Source organism: Schistocerca nitens, chromosome 3, assembly GCF_023898315.1.
Source record: "Schistocerca nitens isolate TAMUIC-IGC-003100 chromosome 3, iqSchNite1.1, whole genome shotgun sequence".
Classification (NCBI taxonomy): domain Eukaryota; kingdom Metazoa; phylum Arthropoda; class Insecta; order Orthoptera; family Acrididae; genus Schistocerca; species Schistocerca nitens.
Window position 1 is genome coordinate 762,427,454 of NC_064616.1, and position 23,996 is coordinate 762,451,449.

At 38.6% G+C, this 23,996-nt stretch overlaps 1 protein-coding gene across 3 annotated transcripts in view; it reads right to left on the reverse strand.

Moving 5' to 3' along the window:
• Nucleotides 1–23,996, reverse strand: part of LOC126248759 (extended synaptotagmin-2-B) — a 163,675-nt gene that overhangs the window by 23,243 nt on the left and 116,436 nt on the right. For all 3 annotated transcript variants that reach the window (XM_049950110.1, XM_049950112.1, XM_049950111.1), the window contains 7 exons: nt 20,957–21,005; nt 17,402–17,491; nt 13,229–13,315; nt 8,997–9,155; nt 6,363–6,515; nt 5,621–5,765; nt 1,864–2,020 (listed from right to left, as the gene is read on the reverse strand). In XM_049950110.1, coding sequence (XP_049806067.1) covers nt 1,864–2,020; nt 5,621–5,765; nt 6,363–6,515; nt 8,997–9,155; nt 13,229–13,315; nt 17,402–17,491; nt 20,957–21,005 — 840 coding nt within the window. The remainder of the gene's footprint in view (nt 1–1,863; nt 2,021–5,620; nt 5,766–6,362; nt 6,516–8,996; nt 9,156–13,228; nt 13,316–17,401; nt 17,492–20,956; nt 21,006–23,996) is intronic.

Sequence of the window (23,996 nt, forward strand, 5' to 3'; positions counted from 1 at the left end):
ATAAATCATCATGAGGCTGAAGCAGCACAGGATTCAAACTGAAACGAACTATCATCACAATTACAATAATTTTAGTCAAACATGTCTGATGCATTAGCATTTTCTGTAGATTGTTCAAACTGGAATTTTTATTACAGGTAGTGACACACATTTTAGTTAATCTGGAAATACCTACACCTGAATGACATAGCAAAAACAGCTATGTTTTCCCTTTGGACAACATCAACATGACCATTATAACTACTAACTGTGATTTGCTAATTGTTTGCAAAATTAAAAAAAAAAAAAAAAAAAAAAAAAAAAAAAAGACACAGCTGGTACTGGACTCCAAGCTTGAGGAAGTATACAGGACAATATTCTATAACCTACTATCACACCATCAAACCTCACAATGTTCAAAAAATTATCTTCACTGAGTTTATAAATTAATGGCTGGCTGTGTGTTTCAATTGTACCTGTCCAGAATATGAACCCCATGCTTACCATTGCTAAGGTAATAGCTGACAGAGACATTACTAACAGAAACAAGAACACAATAAAGCTTATGATGTAGCACTGGGACTGCGTTGGTGCAAGTCTGGAGAACCCTGAACACCAATCTGCATTTAGTGTACCTACACCCACTGACTAACACATCAAATGGACTATATCAAGTTGCTGTTGACTAAGTATAAAGAAGAATTTTACTGGTGCACCTTCTTTAGAATACTGTAAGCACTATGTGCCCCCAAAAAATTTTGTGCTTCAGAATCATGACTTATTCATGGCATTACTTTTTGGGCGCACATACTGTATATTTGAGAACAACTGTAGTCAAAGACACACACAGTTGAATGGAAAGAAAATCTTTTGATGAACACTTGCTACTTTACAACACACACGAACACATCAATCTCACAAAAGCAATAGCACTTATCATACTGCTTTTCTTTTATTTTTTCAATGAAGGTGCCTGATAGTGAATTTTTTACTTGTCAGTCACAAAAACAATATCAGCCATATTTCACAGAGTTTATTTATGTGTTTATAATTTCATCTTTCTAAATAAGATATAAACACACAATATATTGTAAGTCCATATGTTCTTTTTACTGACATTTATCCTGCATCTTCATGAAGTCAGCATGTTAATTTGTGAATTCTGCAATGTTAGTGGTACAGGATGGCTGGATGTCCTTCCTGTCGCTAGCTGCCAGCCCCCAGTTGCCATCTCCTCCCACCCTCACAGGGATGGAATTTGTATACCTCATTTGTCTGCATTTAGTGTTACTCTAGGTGAAAGTGTGCCAATGCTTTCTAAATGTTTGCAAATCATCTAACTGAGGCAGGATGTGGGTAGAGGCCCAGTATCCATCTAGTCAGATGTCAGAAGCCACCTCAAAACCACATTTAGGCTGGCCTGCGCACTGGTCCTAGTCATTTATCCACCACCAGATGGATTCGATCCAGGGCTGGTGTGTCTCCCTGAGCCGAAGCACTGAGCTAACATGCAAAACTCTCTGGGCAGGTCTATTATAAGCTCCATATTGATCAACAATCGTTTCCTGTCATGTGGTGGAGACCTGAAAAGCCCTAAATGATATCAGTTGTCAATAGAGACTCTTCTTGCATCATATAGAAAGAGGGATGGGGGGCAGAGGAAGAGGGAAGAATGTACTATATCCCTTGAAATTGTAAAATACTATAAATACTATGGGTGTGGGAAGGGGGGGGGGAGGGCCAGAGGGGGGAGGGAGGGGGAGGCAGGGGGGAAGAAGGGAGGAAGGAGGGAGGAAGGTATTACATCCCTTGAAATTGTAAAATACTATTCTTATACTAAGACAGAGACATTACTAACAGAAAAACAAACACAATAAATCTTACGAGGTAGCACTGGGACTTCGCTGGCGCAAGTCTGGAGAAGCCTGCACACCAGGGGATGCTGCTGCTGGTATTATAATTTCTTCTGTAGCTGATTTCATTGACTCAGTACGATCAAGTTCAGTTTTCACAGCAGGCTCCTTTGCTGGACTTGCTTCCACTGTGAACAAATTGATAGTGTGTCTATACAGTATTGTAAACTGTACAATACTGTTGGAATAAAAAGCAGTTTCTGCTCAAATGAAGAGTGCAAGCACAGCTCCTATTCCTTTTCCTAAAACAATATAATGCTGATGCACGTTACATGCACAATGTTGGATCACTAATCATATCCCGCCTAAATTCAGATGGCAATATATCAGGTACATTTGGTGGCACATGCAACCAGGCATTTTCATGCTGAAATATAACGTGAGGAATTGCCTAAAGGAGAAGCAGTACCTTGGGTTCAAATGGCTCTGAGCACTATGCGACTTAACTTCTGAGGTCATCAGTCGCCTAGAACTTAGAACTAATTAAACCTAACTAATCTAAGGACATCACACACATCCACGCCCGAGGCAGGATTTGAACCTGCGACCGTAGTGGTCACTCGGTTCCAGATAGAACCGCACGGCCACTCCGGCCGGCAGTACCTTGGGTCCAAATACTTCTTGATATAGTGGGAACTCATGTCATCAGTACATTTATCACTCCGCATGTAACAGACAATGCTTATGTGCCCATTTCAGTATGAGACTGTTGTTTTTGGATAGAGGAAGCTGACACAATGTAACACGTCCAGCCACAGTAGACTATGCCAAACTGTAAACACAGGCAGTTATAACAACCCAATGACAATATTATTCACTTGGCCCCCCGTAGCCGTAATTGGAAACACATGGTGACATTATAGAAAACAAAAAAAACGTATCAGTTTTTTCTCTCTGTACACACACACACACACACACACACACACACACTCTCTCTCTCTCTCTCTCTCTCTCTCTCTCTCTCTCTCTCTCTCTCTTCCCCCCCCCCCCCCCCCCTCTAATATATGGAAGTCTGAATAGTGTTACGAGCAAGCGATTTGGTCATTAGAACAACAGAGCACCTTCTGATGGTCTTAAAGTGCATGGGTAAACACATGAGCCAATTGAAACGACCTCACTTCCAGGTGTAATAATACTGTGGACATAGTGGACAAAACTGTGCAATCAAAACAGACAGAAAAAAAATCAGAACACCAAAAATTATTAATGTAGAGCAACTGAATTTCAGGAACATACTTGTCCAGGTAACATATTTAAGTATTAACATAGGAAGATAACAGGTTAATTCAAGTGCAATATAAGCCACTCCAAATGTGAAATGCTGGGACTTTAATAACCAGTGTAGCCACCAGAATATTGAATGCAAGAAAACAAATGTGCACGCATTACTGTGTTGTACAGATATTAGACGTCAGTTTGTGGGATGGAGATTCATGCCTGTTGCACTAGGTCGGTCAATGCAGGACTGTTAGTACAGGCTGTGGATGAAGTTGGCATTGCTGTCTGAGTATGGTTAATATGTGCTCAATGGGAGACTGATCTGCTACTTGAGCAGGCCATGGTAACATGTCTGCACACTGTAGAGCATGTTGGGTTACAGCAGCAGTATGTGGGCGAGTGTTATCCACCCCACTGGAATGCTGTTCATGAATGACAATAGAACAGGTGTAATCACCAGACTGACATACAAATTTGCAGTCTGAGTGCATGGGATAACTATGAGTGCTCCTGCTGTCCTATAAAATTGCACTCCAGACCATAACTCCCAGTGTAGGTCTAGTGTGTCTAGCACGGAAACAGGTTGGTTGCAGGTCCTCAACTGGCCTCTGCCAGACTAAAAGAGGACTATCATTCACACAGAGTCAGAACCAGCATTCATCAGCAAACACACCAGCCCTCCACCCGCTCTCACTTGACACCACTGAAGTCACACAGTGGAATGCACACTACAGCGTGTCTGGCTAAAAGCTGTCCTTGAGGTAACTAACCAATTTGTAACAGTTGATTGTGTCACTGTGGTGCCAACTGCACCTGAAATTGCTGCTGCAGATGCAGTAAAATGTGCCAGAGCCATATGCTGAACACAAAGATCTTCCCTATCGGTAATGCCATGACACCACTCTGAGCCCGGCCATCTTGCAACCATAAGTTCTTGTGACCACTGCAACAGTTATCATGTACAATGGCTACATTCCTGTGAAGACTTCCGGCAATATCACAGAAGGAGCATCCAGCTCCTCATAGCTCTATTATACGATCTTGTTCAAACTCAATGAGGTGTTGATAGTGGCGTCTTTGTCACATTAAAGGCTTTCTTGACCAACGTCAACTCACCACGTCTAATCACGAAAGAAACTAATGCTTGTGACCATTATAATGTGTATTTAAAGTAAACCTGATTTGCATCCTCATAGTGGCACTAGTAGTGCCACTCTTACCTGACTGGTGCAAAACTTAAATATACACCACCTTTCAGATGAAGAAACATGCCTACCCCTGAAAACATACATGCTAATGTTGTAAACTTTGATACCGATGATGTCTTCCAGCACTTCCCTTCATGTTACTAGCTTGTCTGCTGGTGGTACTACACAATCTGAGCTCGATGTAACACCGCGCTTTCACATCACACAACAGTGGGATCTCCTGGTTTCATGTTTCCACCATCTCTCTGCAATTGTAATCACATACAGCTGGTAGAATGTTCTAAACATTGTCTTAGTTCGTGTATAAAAAAAAAATTATATACATAGATAATCTAGAAACCACAGAGACAAGTGCTTGTCGTCAATAATGCTATGTTTGTAATGTAAGTTCACCAAACAAAATCTGTGTCCGGAAAAATAATAAATTTTCTGGCCACAAAGTTGGCACTCCGACACTAACCCAGAGACACAACAGTCAGTGACCTGTGACACTTTTGTATACAGTCACTTTTGAGAGTTTCTTTGCTTCACTCATGTTCGAGCAGGTTCCTGGATTGTTCACAGCTTTCATGTGACAAACAAGAAACTGGCCATCCCTTTGAGTGTGCCTAATAGCACATAGTAAATGTGTTTCAGTTCATAGGTGGTTCACTGTCCCGTGTGTATAAGGACTGATTTAAAAGAGGATTTGGTTTTCAAAAATATGTATCAACTGTACAGCTAATATATTTGTGGATGGTATATTTGAGTCAGCAAACAAGAACAGTTTACCATTGCATATCTTCTGTGATTTGACTCAAGTCTTTTAATTGAATGGATCACCAACTACTATTAGGGTTTAAGAGAAAGCCTAGCAGCATGGCATCAGGGGGCCATTAGGTAACCTGCTGAAATCCTGTCTCACCTCAGGAAGGATGAAGTAATTTTAGAAGCTGTGCATTGCAAATCAGGAGTAGCTGTTGCAATGAATAAGGCGTTATTCATTACAGAGTCCAAAAGCATTCTGTACTGGATCCTTTAGTGTTTCTGATTTTTGCTAATGATCTGCCTGTAGATAGAAATGGTAATGAGTGGAAATTAACTATGTTTACAGACAACACCAGAATTGTAACAGATAATCTGTCAACCACAAACACAACATTTTACCAAAAGTCTTTAAACTCCCTTTCTGTTAATCTGAGCAAGAAAAATTTTATGCATTTTCGATCAAGTCACAATAGCACAGAGGAATACACACAGAGACTCAATAGCAAAAAATTACAGACAGTAATAAAATTAATAGTTAACGTATACGTAAGTCACCTGATGATTCAGATCCCTCAGATAATTGAGTGGGACTGCGTTTATCCAACAAAGGTGCTGTAGCAGTGTCAGTTTCAGTGTCTCCTCCTTCTGTGGGTTCCTCTTCATCTTCTTCATTTGTGTCTTTTTCCTCATATTTCAGTATCTAGGCAAGTAATTGTAAGTTGGATACACAATTTAATTCTTATATATGGTAGTCAATGAGCCAGAGATAATTTTAAAACAAGTACAAACATTTCACAATACTATTGCTAGCATCTTATGCAACTGGTTATAACTCAAGCAGTGAGTAAAACAGTTTTACAGGTTAAGGATGCCTTTGCAAAAAACAGACATTTTACCCAGAAATCTATTTCATGTTTTCAGTTGGCACACACAATAATGTACAACCTCTTCAAATCTGTTATCCATATATAACCTAGTCATTATTTTTACTTTCAATATCAAAAGTTTGGATTAAATACAGTAATATATTTTTCTTTTCACATTTACTGCAATTCATGACAGAAATCTCAAAACACAGGGTTATAATAGTGTCAACAAGCCCCAGAGCTGATACTACGTAGTAAATTACAGGTTTCTTAAGATAACCCTAATGTACATCAAATGTGGGCATTATATTGATGAGTCTTTATTATATTTTTAAGGACAAGAATTTGTCATTTTGGAAAATTGTAGTGGTAGAAAGTGAGAGTGAGAGTGAGAGTGAGAGAGAAAGAGAGAACAGCAGTAAACTACTAACCCGTAAATGCATAGCCAGGTAAATTGTGCTTTCAGGACCAGATTTACTGAGTGAAAATGGCTGTTTCTCCACTTCCATATCCATCTTCTGAAGAAGTGTAGACACATTGTACACAAACACTCCAAGTTCTTGTGTTGTTTTACTGTCAATAGCCTAAAACAAAATCATGCATAATACATAAGGAATTTACACTAAAATTTATATGCAATATTTTCAAGCTTTTTGATATTATTACCTAGTACTACTAACATGGATTAATGAGAGATTATAGAGAACAAATAGACATTTAATGGACAATTCCTATTACATAACAAACTCAGATGTTATGCACAATTTTTGTGAAAAAATTCAGCTCTGAGTGGTTTTGTACACATTTCACTCAGCCTTTAAAAAGATTTTCTGTGTCATCTGCTTACACAACTAATTTTTGTTGTTGAGCTGAAATACAGCACAACTGATTACATTTACTTGTACAGAAATTTTAGGCTATACAACATCTGAATGCGACACTGAAAATCATTGTAAAAGGTATGGAGTACATAAAACTTTTCACCGAGTGCTCTTCCAATTCCATTCACAAGTGGTGGTGAGATTTGAGTTGAATGAAAACATGGTTTGTGTGTAGAACAACTGTCACAGTTACACATCTGGGCCTGAGGGTAGTGGTAGGTATCCAGTTAAATGTCTGCAGATAAGCATAGAATCCTCTGATCAGTAGGCATGCTTTCTTAGAGAAGGCAGTTAATGTTGCGTGTGTCCGTCATCTGTGCCCTGAACATTTGGATGAGTTGTTCAGCTGTGTTGCTAAATGATGTATGGGAAAGAGCTGAGGAAACATGGAAAATGTGATTCAGACTACATAAGATCAATATCTGAGCCAAGAAGATGTGCCCACTTGTCTCAGACTGATAATGAATGATAATTCATGATAATGAGTCTACCGTAAAAATACATGACTATGTCCTCCCTTTGCTTCTGTTGACAGATGACACCATCACAAGGTAAGGTAAATGCTACAGGGCATCCATGACAATTAGAAACATGAAATATAGGCATGGATCAAAGAAATTTACACTGACGCAATCCCAAATCTCTGAAAAGTTGTGTATGACATGAATTTTGAATGTGATACCAGCTGAAATCAAGTAGATATCTAGGACTCACTGATCATCATTTTTATTTCCTTTTTCATCTGTGTTTATTGTATGTAACTCCTTGCAAGTTGTTTTACCTAGGACATGTCCCAAAGCCTCTTACAGTCATGGCCTCAGTGCTCAGATCAAAGTGTTGCACACGTAGTCATCTGTTCTCTTTTGCTGGATAAGATGAAAATGTAAGGATTGATTCTTACAGTAAGGCAAGAGAAAAAAAAAAAAAAACCTTTCTAGTTCTTGGTGTATCATTGAGAAACTGTGGGATCAGACATCTTGTACAAAGGTATAAACACATTGCAGAGTGTGGATCTCCACTGTTAGGTCCATGATTCACTGTTCACTTAATAGAAGAACTATGGAGGCCATGAGAAGCAGATCTCTTAGCTGACTACAGACTTCCATCAAAGTTTCCATACAAAAAGGCAGGCAAAGGTATCTTTAGTGGCATGGTAAAGTGTCAGTTGAAAACCAATGCTATAATTTTAATTGTTTAACATACACATTTAGTGCTGCAGCAGCTGTTCTAAGCAATGAGGAATATAGTGCTGATGCCCAACAATTGCTAGAAATCATTAGTGATATGTAACTAGTTAGAATATGACTCTGTAGAGGTAATTATTGTATTTAAATGAATATGTCATAAGAACTGAAAATTTGGATGCAACCTGAAATCACAGACAGATCTCCTGTTTTTTGTCAGATGTGTCCTCACCAGTTTGGCTATCTGGGTATGTTTCAATTTGTGATCCATTCATTTAATTTCATATCAATGCATTTAATTTATTTCAAACATAAATTTTAAATGCAGAAACAATGTACTTGAGAAAAGTTTAGGCTCAAACTGAGATGCTAGATCACAACTGGTTAATACAACAGCGCTGGGAGTTTCCTACTCCAGTGTCAAACTTGCCTCCCCTGTCATGCACAAATCCACCAATGCTAAGCGTGTTGATGTAGCAATCAGTGAGGCAAGCAGACTGATTACAATCTGTCTGAAACCTACTCCTTGTGATAAGCTCTAGCAGCTGGCTGGAAATGATCACCAAAAATTCGATGGGAGGCAAGTGGTTACAAGGAGAGAACGAAGTCCTCCACAGCCATATAAAACCTACTATATGAATCTGACCAGTTACCCAGAGGGTTAAATCAAGAAATAGCTTCCTCAGAGCAATTGTGGATTATGAACAACAAACACACCCTAAAAGGAATGGGTCAACTTTTAACTGTCTGAAACATGATGATGTGTTTAAAGAACACAAAAAGGTTAGTTTCATTGTAATCAAAACACGCAATAATCATTCATAAATAAGCTGTCCTGCACTGTGTTTCACTTGGCCAGCATCCTTCTCTTTAAAAATCACAGAAATAGAGTTAGGAAATGAGGAAGGGGTAACCCTATGAGTGAAATTATCAAAGAAAAAGAGTATAAGATTTACTAAATTTTCTTTTCTTTTTGAGAAGTCATACTTATGAGACATACCTTGATATAAAGTGTGTCATTTTCAGGATTGCTGACAAGGAAAGTAAAGCCCTGTTCCCAAACAGGGTGAACTGTACGGAACTGACTTACAGTCTGCTCTGTAGTGTTTCCCACTGTCAACGTAACATATGGATCTGGCAGACTAGTAGTGCGTGCTTTCTGCAATAGTTTAAACAATCCAAATGTAAGTTGCCACATATATCATGTTAGCACAGTGATTCACAGTATAACAAACTAGACATGCTATTCACCAAAACTGAGAAGCATAATACAAGCAACATTAAAATTATGATCACTCTTATTCTTATACAGCCATACCTCTTAATCCAGTTTATGGAATATATTTCCTTTGTATGTCTTCCAATGTGAATTGTGATTTGGGAAAAAAAAAAAAAAAAAAAAAAAAAAAAAAAAAAAAAAAAAAAAAAACTGTTAACCCTTTGTTTCCTGACATAAGAAAAAACTTACTTTTTAACATTTTCTTTGCAGAATTTATGCTATTGTGGCCTCAAATGACGGTAGGATTTTTTGTAAAATTTTATTTTATTTTTCACAAGTTTGTTCTCTCCTGGTACTCAGAAGTACCGTCAGATTCCATGGGCAGAATCACAACATGCGCAGAAAAATGCTCCAATTTTTATAACTTGTGCTTTATTCCACATAAATATTAAATTTTTTTACATTAGAAAATTAATTAACAGAAATATGATATTTCTAAATATTTTTTTTAAATTTCACATAAATTTATCCTAGAGCAACCTCACAATACATAGTAACTTAGCTATACATTTTTGACAGAATATACATATCACATATTTAGTGATACCTCATGAAATTGTAGGAAACAGCTCTTTTTCTCATTGCAGCACAAATACACTTTACATGTACTACATTGTGAATGAGGTCTCGACTGAAGTTTATTTTTCGCACACATTTGCATCGTCCTCTTTTACAACTGAACACTACAAAATGGTTTCCTCGGATGCCAAGACGTACATCCTTCGGAACAGAAAAGTTTTCCTTCCTTCTCTTTGGGAGAGTTATTTCATCTTTACCAGAGTTTCTCTTTTTGAGATTTGGCACTTGCTGTTCATTCATTAGTGCCACAGCACGCCTGCATTCCAGCAGTGGCAGTGCCCCATGTATATCACTGAAAATGACGTAAGCTTTGACAAAAGCAGTTTGTATTGCTCCCCAGAAGAGACGGTGCTACCATTTCTTTGATCGCTTGTCAAGACCATAAGTCGAACGTAATCTGTCTGCATGATCCACACCACCCATGTCTTTATTGTAATCACATACAATAACTGGACATGGTATAGTCATACTAGTTCCATCTTTCTGTTTTCTTGTCACTACGCTCTGTTCAGTGCCATGGAAGTTTGACGCAAAATACACTACTTTATTTTCCTTCCATTGAAATACTGTTAGGTCTAAAGATGACTCTCTGTGATTTGAAAAAAGAGACAGAATTGGTCGTATATTTTTACTATTGCAAAATCGATTTTCTGTCACTGAGTGACCATCTTCAGTGCTATATTGTATAACTTAAATTGGGATGCACTGTTGACACTATGCTTACGGCGATCACGCCGTAAGCATAGTGTCAACAGTGCATCCCAATTTAAGTTATACAATATAGCACTGAAGATGGTCACTCAGTGACAGAAAATCGATTTTGCAATAGTAAAAATATACGACCAATGCTGTCTCTTTTTTCAAGTATACCTGTTATCTGGTCGTTGTGCACAAGACAACATGGAGTCGCCAATCTCTGTGATTTGATTTAGACATTTTTCTTTAGGTACATTCCCTGGCAAACCTTTCCTGTTTATTCTAATTGTTCCACAGGCAAATGTATTTACCGATTTCTGTTTGAGAAAAAGTGGACAGAACAACTAGTGAGAGGTAACGCATTGTTGCTACAATAAAGTGTTCGCACAACCTGACGGTACTAATAAGTCCGCCTTATAATTTCCACTTTCTCACATTCACTTGCAACGTAATGCTTCAAACTATTATAAAAAAACAAAGAAAGTAAGTACGTACAATGGAAAACTCAACGGAAGTTTCAATAAATTGCGCACAAATTCAGGCAACACCATGGAAACAAGCACATACAATCTTCTGTTTTCACAGCAGCGCGCGAAAAACAATTTCAAGCTCTGACCGCCAGAGAGGTCTATGTATTGCACAGTAACATCTATGAAACAGTAGAGAAGAGTTACTGTTACGTACCGACAGGCTCTCAGATCACGAAACTGCACCACGAGAAAATAATGAGAGTCAAAACTTACTGGTACTTTTAAGTACCGTCAGGCAACAAAGGGTTAAGGTATTATTTCAAGTAAGGAAAAAAGGGATAGAGTTAGATGCTTACCCTACCTTTTCTTCAGCATATGACAAACTCTATTTACAACACGATAAACGAGATATTGTGGATAACTCACTTAAAATATCAGGACAGAAATGAGAGTGTCTATTTTTGCACAGGTGCTAAGTTCTTTACAGCAGTTGGTTAAATGATCTGAGCAAGGTAATTATGTATCACATCCATTGGCAGCATGGCTAATATATCATTGTGGTGCTGAATGCAATTTCTCGATTGATTACTAATTTGCTCTTTCCATTTCACAATCAGATTTGGCCACATTTCCAAATTAGTCTCTTTCCCTATGTATACTTTACTCGTTTGTTCTCCAAAGCACAAAAGTCTCCATGTTATTTCAAGAAACATTAGATGCCAGTGCAGCCTTTTTATTGATTCATCAAAGTACACAATCAGTGCCTATCAGTCTACTGATACTAGGACAATGCATAGGTTTTTGAATTCACTTCTCACCCCACATAGGCAAGAGTAAATTTCTTATTCACATTGTTACACAACTAGTAAACAAAGAAATAAATTGTGGCATCAACTTGGAATGTGCAATAAAAGTTTTTTTCCTGTCCTCCTCATATTCAATTCAAAATTTGATGATTTAATACTCACATGCCGTTCAACTGTTTTAATGCTGTTCTTTGTTTTTCCCACTTGGATGAATCTTTTCATCTCTGCATGCTACATTTCCTCAATCTGTTTCACATATTCTGATATTTGTCTGCCCCTGGAAATTTTTCCCCCTATTGTTGCGTCTTGTGCTAAGCACCACCATAATACATGTTCATTAACCTCTCCCTCTCCTTTCCTTCTAACCTCCTTCCCCCTTTAGCGGTTTGTCACACACTCATTCCTCACATGCTCGCAGTTTTCTATTATATAATTGTTAAGTTCTGTCATCCTTCGCTTGCAAGGAAATCGACCAATAAGGTCAAATCCTACTTTGTTTATCTGTAAATGTTGACTGTGTAGTTTTCCTCTAAAGGCAATTCTGTTATATACCTTGTATGATGTAATCTGTTAATATTTCATCTACCGTATTATGTCAACATTCCATCAAAAACACGACAACAATGAATTATTCCAATGTTGTAGATCACCATTTATGATACTTTACATCACACAGTGTCTCTTACGTATAATTTTGCTGTTACAGTTACTTGGTGCATACTACCTTTGAAGTTAAATTACCTATGTTAATTCTAATGTTATACACATGTGGGATCCTATGACATTACGTCTAACTGACATCATGCACTGGAGACCACCATCTGGTGGTACCTCTCAGGACTTAGCATTACTGTTTTACTCAAGGTTAGTCGTTAGTTACTCTGTCATAGCCAACATGGCATTAAAACATGAAATGACATTATGCAGCATGCATTTTGCTACTGCCACCACAACTTGTTTTAAATAAATTCTTGAATTTCTTTAGGTATGTTGGCAGTGTTAAATTAAGAGACTGTAACCTACAAAGGAGCAACTAATCACCACACCCCCTTCTTTAGTGCCTCATTTGACCGTATTCCTCACCATTTTCACATGCATTGGCCAAAAGTTGCATCTTTAATGGTACTGACAGTCAGCTTGTGGCCTGTGTTTTATTACAATAAAAGTCATCCAAATGTGAAGTGCAGTGCAACATTTCTATGAAAAAAATGTTTGGAGTCATTAAATTGTTCAACTTGAATAGGTTTATTACACACAGTTTATTCACATTATACTAACAACATTGTTTTACTGTCAGGCAGATACAATGTAAAGAAGTAGTGTACACACACACACACACACACACACACACACACACACACATACACGAGAGAGAGAGAATTTTTTCACATGGGTCACTCACAGGCAGGTTTTTAATTGAATCCACAAAAACAACCAGGACAGCAGTGCTCATGGAAGTAACTCTCAGCATTTGTGTTTCTTGCAATGCCTGTAACAAAGAAAATTACTGTTATAGAAACAACTGTCACAAACCGAAAAAGCAGTATCAAGTCAATAGGCATCCATAGTTCTGGTAATGCACATCAATGACAAAAAGTGCACCATTTTCCTGTTGGATAATTACAGCAAGTGAACAGCATACATGTGGTTGTCAACAGCCTTGGTGCCATAAAATCTTTTAGAGTTATTTCAACAAAAGGGAATCACAAATTGTCCTTAACTGCTGTTTGAAACAATGTCTTGACACAGTTTAATGATGTTTTGTTCATAAATCTGAGCTTCAAGAATGTTTCCTCTTCGCTGATAGCAATAACATGAAGTGAACAGATGTGCCAGAACCTTGTCATTTTCTGTCTAAAGTCAGGAGGAAAGTGATGAACTGCCAAATCACCCTGTAATGTGGAAAGAGACAGATGTTTGCCATGATCCTTGAATCAAACAAGCACTTGCTTGGAAAGCTCTCTGTAGGAGGCAGGGTGAGAAACAAGTACACCATCTCTATTAATACAGTAAATGTCTTTTGGTTTAGATAGATCTTCTCTGAAGGACTTATACAGAAACAAGTAGAAAGAAAGAAAGCAGAATTTTATGTAACCTTTAAAAAAACATTGTGACTCTAACCAAAAGGGATGCTATAGACTCCTGTCTGCTGGCATTGGTTTTGAAACTCTGGTTGGCAGTACTGACATGAAGTCCCATATGGTCCTCATCTTATTTCAGGGATTACTACATGTTTCCCCGGTTACAAAAAGGTTCCTAGGCAATAAGTACTTTCAAACAGAGGACAAAGTGGGAAAAACAGTTCAGAAACTGCTATCATCAGATTTGATGCAAAATTTTGTCAAAGTCTGCAGAAAGTATTACACACTATACAAACATTTGAAAAGAAAGTATGTAGAGCTTAACACCCAAAGAAGAAAGAAATTGCTGAAGAATTCTCATCAATTGATTTTCTGGTTACCTGACACAGCCAGCAGCAGAGCAGTCTCTGGATCATAAAAATGTAATATTTGTACCAGAGAAGTTTTGTTTGCCCAGATTTCAATAAATACACTATGTGATCAAAAGTATCCGGATACCTGGCTGAAAATGACTTAAAAGTTCGTCGTGCCCTCCATTGGTAATGCTGAAATTTAATATGGTGTTGGCCCACCCTTAGCCTTTATGACACCTTCCACTCTCACAGGCATACATTTGATCAGGAGCTGAATGATTTCTTGGAGAATGGCAGCCCATTCTTCATGGAGTGCTGCATTGAGGAGAGGTATCAATGTTGGTCGGTGAGTCGTGGCACGAAGTCGATGTTCCAAAACATTCCAAATGTGTTCTATAGGATTCAGGTCAGGACTCTGTGCAGGCCAGGCTATTACAGGGATGTTATTGTTATGTAAACACTCCGCCACAGGCCGTGCTCTATGAACAGGTGCCCGATCGTTTTGAAAGATGCGATCGCCATCCCCAAATTGCTCTTCAACAGTGGGAAGCAAGAAGGTGCTTAAAACATCAATGTAGGCCTGTGCTGTGATAGTGTCATGCAAAACAACAACGAGCGCAAGCCCCCTCCATGGAAAACTTGACCACACCATAACACCAGTGCCTCCGAATTTTACTACACATGCTGGAAGATGATGTTCACCGGGCATTCGCCATACCCACACCCTACCATTGGATCGCCAGATTGTGTACTGTGATTTGTCACTCCACAAAACGTTTTTCCATTGTTCAATTGTCCAATGTTTACGCTCCTTACACCAAGTGAGGCGTTGTCTGGACTTTACTGGCGTGATGTGTGGCTTATGAGCAACCGCTTGACCATGAAATCCAAGTTTTTTCACCTCCCACCTAACTGTCATAGTACTTGCAGTGGCTCCTGATGCAGTTTGGAATTCCTGTGTGATGGTCTGGATAGATGTCTGCCTATTACACATTATGACCCTCTTCAACTGTTGGCAGTCTGTTTCAGTCAGCAGATGAGGTCGGCCCGTATCCTTTTGTGCTGTACATGTCCCTTCACGTTTCCACTTCACTATCACGTCAGAAACAGTTGACCTAGGGATGTTTAGGAGTGTGAAAATCTCGGTACAGACGTATGACACCACATCACCAGACCACATTCGAAGTCCGTGAGTTCCCCATTCTGCTGTCTGATGATGTCTAATGACTACTGAGGTCGCTGATATGGAGTACCTGGCAGTAAGTGGCAGCACAATGCACCTAGTATGAAAAACGTATGTTTTTGGGGGTATCTGGATACTTTTGATCACATAGTGTACATATGGAGACAACTAGTTTCAGCAATGTAAATTGCCCTCTTCAGATCATCTACATACAACAGCCACTGTGTTACTCGATGAATATATTTGGGAGCAACTTGTTGCTGAAGATGCACCAGTGTAACATCATGTATCATATAATAAAACCATACTTGTGGTAAACACTCACAAAAATTTCAGATAAAATGCATTTGGTACACAGGGTATGGTTTGCTGTGTTTGTATTAACAGCTGGTGTGCCGTCAGCTGTCAATAAGACACAGCAAACAATTCCCAGTAAAGCAAATGTATTTTATCAGAAACTTTTGTGCATGATACCATAAATATGGTTTAATTATATGATGTATTATGTTACACTTGCGTGCCTTATTCAGTGAGATGCTTCCAAAATGTTTTTGAGTAGTTGACAGTGCATTACACTGAGTGGCACAGTGGTTGATGTACGCAGATGATCTGAGGTTGGCAATTTAAATTGCTGAAACTCAATGTCTATGTAAATATTTATTGTGATTTGAGCAAATAAAACTTGTCTAGTATTAAGACGATTAGATTTTTCAAACTCATTTTCTGTTGAAATCTGTCATCATTTTAAAAAAAAATTTAAACTGATAGAATGGTTAGACCAGTGTTGCAATATTCTGAATGGACACAGAGTTACACATTTTTCCCCCATTGCTATGACATTGACATCAGTTGAGATATATGAGAGAGAGAGAGAGAGAGAGAGAGAGAGAGAGAGAGTAAAGGAGTAAAGTGGAGGGGGCTAGAGAGGTTGGTTGGTTGGTTGGTTGGTTTGGGGAAGGAGACCAGACAGCGAGGTCATCGGTCTCATCGGATTAGGGAAGGACGGGGAAGGAAGGCGGCCGTGCCCTTTGAAAGGAACCATCCCGGCATTTGCCTGGAGCGATTTAGGGAAATCACGGAAAACCTAAATCAGGATGGCCGGACGCGGGATTGAACCGTCGTCCTCCCGAATGCGAGTCCAGTGTCTAACCACTGCGCCACCTCGCTCGGTCTAGAGAGGTTACTACAACTGTGTGGGTGCCATTATTATGTGGACATAGCCAATTTTCATCAGAGGCATTTAAAAGGACCTTTCTGAGAAATTAAGAAGGAATCATATATTAACCTAGAAACCAATAAAGGTGAATAGATGACAGCAATATCAAAATTTATGACAACATAAAATAATTTCCTCCAATCATCATTGGAAGTGCAATGTATAGTATACTCTAAAATGATGAGTTACATATGACCCATCAGATATTAATGATAAGCAGAATATTGCCTTTTGGTGGTTATCATGAGGATGATAAATGTCAGACTGATAAAAAGCTTGGTTTCCTCTCGTATACTCTACAATTAGTTGATTTGGCGATGGTTATCCTCACTGTAACTAACTGTTAAATTTCAAGCTACACAATCTGCAGCTGCCTTTGAGCAACTAAGTTCAAAACTTGCATGTAACAGAATGAGAAATGTCAAAGTTCATACCTACTCTTCTTGTAAAAACCACAGGGTAACAAATTAATTTTAACATTTTACTCAGAAAATATTAATCCGCCACTAAATTTCAAAACTTTTTTCATGCCAGAGCTAGACTCTCCAGTATTTAGTCTCAAACTGTACACACATTAAGTTATCAAACAAAAGGAGAATGTTTTAGTGTGCAAATTTATTCTAGAGATTTTCCAAATTCACCTCACCATTATTATTATTGTTATTATGAATAAAACTAAGAAACAGTTCCATCAATCTGATGTTACAAAATTTTAATTACTATACAATACAAACATACTTACTGCTGCGAGGTCATTCTTGTCCTTACTCAGAGTTAACCAGGTCATACGAACATGTACCATGCCACGCTTTGCTCCTTCTAAAGTCAGCCACTGAAAATATTTTGAATACTTTAATAACAAAGCAAACTCATAGCTAATCTGCTACTAATTTTGCTGCATCAATTGTAACAGTTATTTTATGCCATACACTGTAAACAAGTGTAACAACTAGTCTTCATTTTGATAATCTGCAATGATTAGTCATTGTATTATGAAGTTACAGAAGCGCCATAATGTCAAGAAGCAGCAGTTAGGCAGTATAGGTATTCTGAAATAAGAGACACAACAATAATACATGGTACAACAAATTACTATCGACATCTACAGTGATACTCCATAATGCACTTTACGGCACATGGCAGAGGGTACTCCGCACTACTACTAGTCATTCCCTTTCCTCTTCCACTCACAAATAGAAAAGGGAAAAAATACTATCTATATGTCTCCCTATGACCCCTAATTTCTTGTATCTCATCCTCGTGATCCTTACACGCAGTTTATATTGGAGTCAACAGAATCGTTCTGAGGTCAGCTAACAATGACAGTTCTCTAAATTTTCTCAAAAGAGTTCCTCAAAAAGAATGTAGCCTTTCCTCCAGGGATTCCCATTTAAATTCCTGAAACATCTCCATTAACACCCGTGTGTTATTGGAATCTACCAGTAATAAATCTAGCAGGCCTGTCTCTGAATTGCTTCAATGTCTTCCCTTAATCCGACCTTGTACAGATCTCAAACACTATCAATACTCAATAATAATTCACACTAACATCCTACAAGTGGTCTCCTGTACAGGTGAATTACACTTTCCTAGAATTCTCCCAATAAACGAAGTCAACCATTCACCTTTATTACTACAATCCTCACATGATCATTCCATTTCATATTGCTTTGCCATGTTATGCCCAGATATATTTCTCAAACTACATGTGTCTGTTAAGATGTAACACGAGATCTCTCTCATTTAATTAGCTTACAGTCAGTTCAGCAATGAAAGTCCAGTGTTACAACATAAAAACAACCACCAGCACCTACTAACCACCAGCAATGCCACCATTTCGGCAGCTGCCACCCATTCATTACCAAGAAGTCCCTTCCACTAGTCTAGCCACCCATGGCTGCTGTATCTGTAGTGATGAGCAGTCCCTCTCAAAATACACCAAGGGTTTCACTGAGGCCTTCACAGACTGTAATTACACTCCCAACCTTGTACAAAAACAGATCTGCACCTTCTCTCTCCAGTCACCGACCACTTCCCAAAGTCCTACTGTCTGGCTGCAGAGGAGCATTACCCTCGTGACTCAGTACCACCCAGGACTGGAGCAACTGAATCACATTCTCTGCCAGGGTCTCTATTACCTTTTGTCATGCCCTGAAATGAGAAATGTCTTACCCACTATCCTTCCCACCCCTCCCACAATGGTATTCCGCTGCCCACTGAACCCACACACTATCCTTTTCCACCCATACACAACTCCCGCTCCTAACCCCTTGCCTCATGGTTCATATCCCTGTAATAGACATAGATGCAAGACCTATCCCATACGTCACCTAATCTGGTCATATTCAGCCCCCTTCTTCACAGATCTAAGATCCACATTACAATCTTTTTATTTATTTTTTCTTTGATCTCTCAGTTTTCATGTTGATTTCTGTTGGTTTTTGCCTTTCACCATTGGCCTACTCCCTGAAATTTCAGCTTGTTTCCACATACTTCATCTGTTTCATCCTTTTCACAATTTTTCCCCATGTTTGGTGTATTTTTTCAGACGTATTTCTACATTATTTAAGTGTTTTTACACGTTTTTATCCTCCACTATTAATCCTTGGCTCCATCCATCTGCTCCACACAGAAATGTTTCCTTATCCCTAACCAGAACCCAGTCCCACATACTTTTTCTGCAGTGTTGCTTGTCTCATAGTATCTCCCCAAATGGCTTTACCATCACATTACCCATCTCAGGATGCAACCTCCCCTTCCACAATGACCTCCATCTGTTCAGATTTTGCCAGTCCGTAACCCTCATCAACACAGTCCTGCAAAACCATATCAATCAGGCCCAAACCACCCTGCAATACCTCCTCTCCACCTGTAAAATTCTCTTGGTATACAATCCCAGATTCCTGGATTCCATATCACACGATGAAACTCTTGCCCTCCGGGAACTAGAGCAGCATGCAAAATGCCAACTCAAAACTCTCCACCCTGCTCACTTCCTACTCCCACTTTGGACCACCACTGTCCACTGCCTCTATAACAGCATCCAAACCTCCTCCACATCCCCTCACAGCTGACGAACCCTGCCTTGCAGACCTACGACATTTACCCCACCCTCAAAAACTACCTTCTACCACCATACAGAATCAAGAACCCAAAGAGACCCGAAACACAGTCATGAACCATTCCTCCAAAAGCCTAAGGTCCACAAAAGTATCAGTCCTTCTCAAAGGCCTCACCTTTTGCCCCACTCCTAAATTCAATAATGCAGGACTTATTAGACCTTCTCTCCTTCCCCCAGTCCCTACAGTGGAAACGTAATATATCCTATGTTCCTGTAACCCTCTTTCCCTCAATCTTCATTAGTAATTTTCCTTACCCACCTATAACCTTCCCTGTTCCCATTACAGCACTACACAGCCCTCTATTCCACCAACCCACCCACAGTCCTTTTACTTCTCTCCTTTTCCGCTGCCACCCCACCCACCCATCCCTCCCGACCCCTCTGCCTAACATCTCATCTACATCTAGCTGCCCTAATCTCTTCCCACTTTATTCCTATATGCTCCCTCAAGCAGCACTTTACCGTCCCCTACCCCTACCCTACTATACCTTCCTCTGGCTGCCACAGCCTACTCCTTATCCCCACCACTCAGCTGCTTCTCCCATCATGCGCTGCTGCTCACAGTGTGGCCTTGGCAGCCTGTGTGTGTGTGTCTCATTTATTCTGATGAATGCCTGTTTGGCCAAAAGCTTTGTTTGATAGTGACTTTGTTGTGCCTATCTGAGACTCAGTATCTCTGCTATATGGTGAGTAGCAACTATCCTTTTCATTATATTATCAAATATAAATACAGTATATGACATAAAAATTAAATGACACATTATTTAACCTCCCAATGCATACAAATTAGCACATTAAGGCACTAACAATGGGAACTACTACTATAAGGAAATTTGGGATTTGAGGGCGGGGGAGAAGGGGCAGGGATAGGGAAACAAAAGCACAGTTCAGTCATCATGAAGTTCTGTAGAGGCTGCACACCACTAAATAGCCCTCTGTATAGAGTTACATAGCAAATCATTTTAAACTTTATTCTGACACCCCAACCAATTTAATAATAACTGATACTTTTATCTTCTATTTACACATTAGAAAATACTAATTTTCCTTAAATTCACTTGTTACTACCATAGTAAATAACATGATAGATAAGATAACATAGCAGTCATTCAAGCTGAGATCAAGGTTCTTTTAGAGAGGTATATTATTATTATTTGAAATTTGTGCTATACATACCATTCCAACTTTTCCTTTTTTGGTCACCTGACTTAGTTCAACAGTGGCTCTGGAAAACATGTAAATTGCTCTATTAATTATATGTGAACACAGATCATAAACTATTCTTAATATTGATAAAAACTTCAAATTTAGCTAAAAACAACACCAAAATTGCAGAATGCATGATTACCACGAATAATGTGTAAATGTGAGTACGATCATTGCTTTGGATTTATCTGGCAACCTGCTACCAATCTCATGCACAGTCTGCATGCTAGGATGCATGAAAACTAAGACATTAAAATCTACAACTAGTAGTTCCCACAAATTTTAATCGCCTAAATGTAAAAACAGCTTACACATGAATACTATGCATACAGTAGCGCGTAACAAATATAAGAAACTTGCTATGAACTTAATTTCTTGTAACAGTAAACTCATTAAGTACAAATAAAATTACATATAAAGTACATGTATAACCTTCAAACTATCAGCGATAAGTATTTCTTCCTGATTAGTTACAGGGTTAGGCCCAGACAATTACTGGTGACAGATCCATAAACTGAAATATCTTAATATTACAATTACTTTCACAATGTTACATACTTGTAAACTATGTCTTGTTTATTATGGACTACACTTTTTTTTCTTCTACACTAGAAGATATAACCCTCTGATAACCCACATTTGTTTTCAATACAGTGTGTTTCTTATAATGATACTAAATTACAAGAAACAAAATACGCAAAGAAAATCTAACTAAACAGCAAAATACAATGACATTGGATCACACTAATAAAAACTGATATTTCTACACTATCTGAATCAAAATTTCTTCTTCTTCCCATTAACAAAATCATTTATGGTACATGAAAGTTACTTGATCAGTAGGAACTAATAACTAAACTAAAGGATATAAAAATGATAGTTATTCAAATGACAGTACTCATATATTTAAACAAAGAAAATAAAGGTAATTTGTACACTGAGAGCAATGTGTCTGAAGAATGTTTAATAAATTACACTGAGTGACAATCAAAGCATTCTTATTTGTTGTCACTGTTTAAACAGAAAACATGCGGAAAGCACACAGTGAGAAACATTACACACACAAAAAAAGCTGTTAATAATAAGATTAAGTAAAACACACAAAAATATGTAGTGTATTTACAAAATTTCCATAAATATATAATATTGTAATTACTGGGAAATAAATAAAGACTAATTTCCATTACTTTTGCATTTTAAAGCTCAAGAAATTGTTCTTGATTAGCTTATAAAATTCAGAACATTCCTTATTCGTTACAAGCTAAAGTATGCTTAGTCATTATGTCCATGGCTTACTCAACAAATAATTTAACAGAACAAATTAAAACTAAAAATATCACGTAAGAAAAAAGAAAAGCCATCTATAGCAAAAAGTGATTATGGTGGTGTATGATCTGCCAAGAATATAATTAGAATATATGAGAAATATCCCAAAGACATACATAATTTGGAACATAACGAAATAGTTCATTTTATTCTACACAGCTTTTCAATCTCTGGGTACAAAGACATAATGTGTTATTTCAAGGAATAACTGTGTTGACCTAATGCAAACTAGCAGAAAAGGAAGAAACAGTACACATGGAAAGGTGACTTCAAATTTGGTCTGATGAAAAATCTGATGATGGCATATGCCACCTGAAGGCGAGTTGATGTATTGAAAATGTTTTAAATGTCATCCACCAAAAACAGCGTGGTGGCATAGCTACCAGAGTGCCATCTGTGTATATCCTCTAACAGGAAATGCTCACAGGCAGAAGGCTCAATTTGGTGAAAACATGTGAAGCACACAGGCAACCATACCACTGAGACACTCTCGTGCTTCCTACAGGCAACTGAGTTGAGTTTTAAAGGGGTCAAATTGTAGCCTTCTGAGTGGCCGCATGGTTCTTTTGGAGAATTGCCACTGAAGTTGGACATGCTGCATCAGATGTGCAACAATACTGGTCAGTGGTCACATGAACATTCTCTCACATGCAAACATGGTTCTGGATGTCCACACAGCACAGATGCCCAGAAGGATCATTGTACTGTAAGGACAGCAGTGGCAGATAGCTATCACAGAAGACATGAGAGGGTTTGTGAGCCCAGACATGTCAACATGAACTTTTGTGAACTGGTTATTAGAAGTAGGAATATGGGAATGCACACCTCCAACCCGTCTTCCCTCTCACCACAGCATCAACGTGCACGGCTCGACTGGTGCCTTCAGAGGATCACTTGGAAGATGGAATGGCATGCCCTGGTCTTCAGCGACGAAAGCAGATTCTGCCTGCATGCAGGTGATGGTCGTTTGTGCGTATGACGTAGACCTGGTGAATGCTGTCTCACAGAGTGCATTCACCCAAGGCACACTGGCCCCACCCCAGGTCTTAATGTCTGAGGTGTGATAAGCTACAACTCTCGTTCACCTTTGGTGTTTCTGGAGGGGCCGCTAACCAGTGCTTGGCACATGCAGAATGTTGTTAGACCTATTGTTTTCCTGTTCTTGCAGCAGGAAGGTGATGTGTTGTTCCAACAGGATAATGCTAGCCCATACTGCCTGTGAAACTCAATGTGCTCTGCAAAATGTGTCCAACTATTTCCTACAATATAAAGTCCATATTTCTCTCAAAACATTTTCTATTACCAGTTATGCTGCTAGTGTTTGTAAACTAATTTTCAGAGAGTCGTTTTTATTTACATTGTACAAAGAATATGGAACTTTCTTCTTTAAATACTGTTCATTCCTTAAATTCTCAACTTCAGAAAGAATTATGTAATTATATAAGTATTATGAAGACCACATATGACTGAACGTCTGTTCACTGTTAAATTTCTGAAACTACGATACCTAAGTTCTGTATCTTGTACACTATCTACCTAGTGGTTTAAATTCGATTCCAACACGCTTAGTATAATATTACTGACTTTTGTCTACCAGTTGAATTTTGGTGCTGGTGTTCACTCACATGCTGGTCTGTCATTGTATCTACTCAAACCATTTATTTGTCAGGTGATATTCTGCTTT